General features: G+C 45.6%; 1 protein-coding gene across 1 annotated transcript; it reads left to right on the plus strand.

Annotated features, from left to right (window-relative positions):
* Positions 1 to 550: 550 nt before the first annotated feature.
* Positions 551 to 1,957, plus strand: LOC126204347 (uncharacterized). Its single transcript, XM_049938754.1, has one exon. The coding sequence runs from the start codon at positions 551 to 553 to the stop codon at positions 1,955 to 1,957; it is 1,407 nt and encodes a 468-aa protein (XP_049794711.1).
* The last annotated feature ends 1,321 nt before the right edge of the window (positions 1,958 to 3,278 follow it).

The following is a 3,278-nucleotide window of genomic DNA, read 5'->3' on the forward strand; positions in this document are numbered from 1 at the left end:
TTACGGTAGGCAGACACACATGACAGAAACATATTAGTCAGCTCTGTGTACCTTCCTTCTGGGAGTATAGCCATGTTCCAGTTCCAGTGCCGGTAGCTGTCGGTCCAGAAGGGCAACAGGAAGCTTCCGCACCACTGCAGCCTGTTAATGCCGATGGGCAATGATCGCTTGAGGTAATGGACTCAGAGCGTGGAGGCTTTGATGGAGGTGGAATTCGTCCACCAAGCCACAGTAGCAGTTGAAGAAGACGCAGCTTCACCTCTTCCCTTGGAGGACCCAATGTCGCTATCCCCTGCTGAGTAGTTCACCCTTCTGACATATGGGTTTGTTAGCATCCCCACGTTGAGGCGAGGCCAAGAGTGAGGAGGTCTTCCGCAGTTGTCCCCTGATGCCTCCATCAGCGAACGCACTATTTCGCCATGTCACATGCACCATTCGCGCACAATGATGATATAAACCGGCTTACGGAGCCAATGAGCGAGCAGGGCGTCATCACCGGCGGCATCAGCCAATATTGCCAATTCAATGTGGTAATCGACATGGCTGTGACATGAAACCAGATGAATCAGTGAGAGTTCATCGTCACAGTTCATTGGCGCTGACCACCACTGTTCAGCACAGTACGTTGTTGGTGGAGGCAAGTAAACCGCCCACAAGTAAACTGCCCACAAGTAAACCACCCACAAGTAAACCGCCCACAAGTAAACCGCCCACAAGTAAACTGCCCACAAGTAAACCGCCCACAAGTGAACTGCCTGCACGTAAACTGCCTGCACGTAAACTGCCTGCACGTAAACTGCCAGCACGTAAACCGCCCACAAGTAAACCGCCCACAAGTAAACCGCCCACAAGTAAACCGCCCACAAGTAAACTGCCCACAAGTAAACCGCCCACAAGTAAACCGCCCACAAGTAAACCGCCCACAAGTAAACTGCCCACAAGTAAACCGCCCACAAGTAAACCGCCCACAAGTAAACCGCCCACAAGTAAACCGCCCACAAGTAAACCGCCCACAAGTAAACCGCCCACAAGTAAACCGCCAACAAGTATACTGCCCACAAGTAAACCGCCCACAAGTAAACTGCCCACAAGTAAACTGCCCACAAGTAAACCGCCCACAAGTAAACAGCCCACAAGTAAACCGCCCACAAGTAAACCGCCCACAAGTAAACCGCCCACAAGTAAACCGCCCACAAGTAAACCGCCCACAAGTATACTGCCCACAAGTAAACCGCCCACAAGTAAACCGCCCACAAGTAAACCGCCCACAAGTAAACCGCCCACAAGTAAACCGCCCACAAGTAAACCGCCCACAAGTAAACCGCCCACAAGTAAACCGCCCACAAGTAAACCACCCACAAGAAAACCGCCCACAAGAAAACCGCCCACAAGTAAACCGCCCACAAGAAAACCGCCCACAAGAAAACCACCCACAAGTAAACCGCCCACAAGTAAACCACCCACAAGTAAACCACCCACAAGTAAACCGCCCACAAGTAAACCGCCCACAAGTAAACCGCCCACAAGTAAACTGCCCACAAGTAAACCACCCACAAGTAAACCACATACAAGTAAACCGCCCATAAGTAAAATGCCCACAAGTAAACCGCCCACAAGTAAACCGCCCACAAGTAAACTGCCCACATGTAAACTGCCCACAAGTAATCTGCCCACAAGTAAACCGCCCACAAGTAAACCACATACAAGTAAACTGCCCACAAGTAAACCGCCCACAAGTAAACCGCCTACAAGTAAACCGCCCACAAGTAAACCGCCCACAAGTAAACTGCCCACAAGTAAACCACATACAAGTAAACCGCCCACAAGTAAACTGCCCACAAGTAAACTGCCCACAAGTAAACCACCCACAAACAAACTGCCCACAAACAAACTGCCCACAAGTAAACCACCCACGAGTATAGGGACTACCACAGCCTGGGAGGCAACATGGCAATAAACTTTGTCTCTGAGTGGTTGTTGGCTTCTGGGGGTGATTGTGGGCTAATGGAACATAGTTCTCAGATTGGAAAGATTCACTGTTATTTCATGTGAACTGGATGTGTGTTCGTATGAGTGTTGCAGTAAACAAATGTTTATGTACTTGCTTTGATTTTTTGCGTGTGGCGGTATTGTAGAAGACATACATTACCGGAATAGGTACGAACTGCTAGCGACAACGCTTGCGTTAAAGTTGTTGAGTAGTCGTTACCGATAGCTTCCTAACAGACCCTTGAGAAAAATCTCTCTTCAAGCGAAAACTCATACATATCAGCAATTTTGCAGCTGTTGTATAGTAACACTTAAACATAACAAACCGTTTAGTTATCTAAATAGTATCTACAATCCCCTACACGATTGAAATACTTGTCGGTCTACAGGTTTCAGAATAATATCGCTGAATTACAGCAGAAATCATAAATAAAAGGGAAGAATAAACTGTGAAGAACTGAAGTTGTTCTCAAAATGAGATGTTCCTCCAGAAATTAATGAATATCCACTCCAGTTGGCCAGAATTTATTTATTTCGCTACATGATCGGATGCAGCTTTCATATTGAATACATTTTCTACAAGATCCGAAACCTGTGTTCTGGTGAGGCAATGTGAAAGGATAATAAGATTTTTTTGTATTGAAGCCATTAACTACTACAATTTGAGTCACATAAAAATCTGAGAGTCCACTAGAAAATTGGTTGAATATGAAAACCATAGTCGGCTGTGGAGTAAAATAGAGAACCTTTTAGCAACTGGAGTGGATATTTATTGATGTCTTGAAGAACATTAATTTTTAGAAACGTGATTTTCATAAATTATGCTTTCTTGATCATCTGGCGTTGTCTCACCACAGCACCACATTCAGATTCCTGTAGGAGATGAAACCGATCGTGGACTAAAACAATGAACTGTTTAGCGCTTGGAGCGGATATTCATAAATTCACAACACAGTTGCGGAGCAACAGCGCCTCTCCAGACATGGAGAAATTAATAATCCCTCAAGTAAAGTGCGTTTAACGTTATTTGTGGATACAACGGGAGGCACTTCTGCGGTACGACGAGAGATAGTATGTGAACGGATATTTCTGGCTCGATAATCAAAAAGCCTTTGTACGATTTCTCCAGCCTCTCGGGGAACATAAACGAGTTGCATTAACCGAAGAGGCAAAGAGGATTTAAAATAAAAATTCAGAGAAGATTTGAGTGACTTGTCTTTATTTAAGAGGAGAGAGAAACAATCAATAATATTCAATAAGGGATGCTATAATAGAAAGGTACTGAGGGC

Source organism: Schistocerca nitens, chromosome 1 (genome assembly GCF_023898315.1).
Source record: "Schistocerca nitens isolate TAMUIC-IGC-003100 chromosome 1, iqSchNite1.1, whole genome shotgun sequence".
Taxonomy (NCBI): domain Eukaryota; kingdom Metazoa; phylum Arthropoda; class Insecta; order Orthoptera; family Acrididae; genus Schistocerca; species Schistocerca nitens.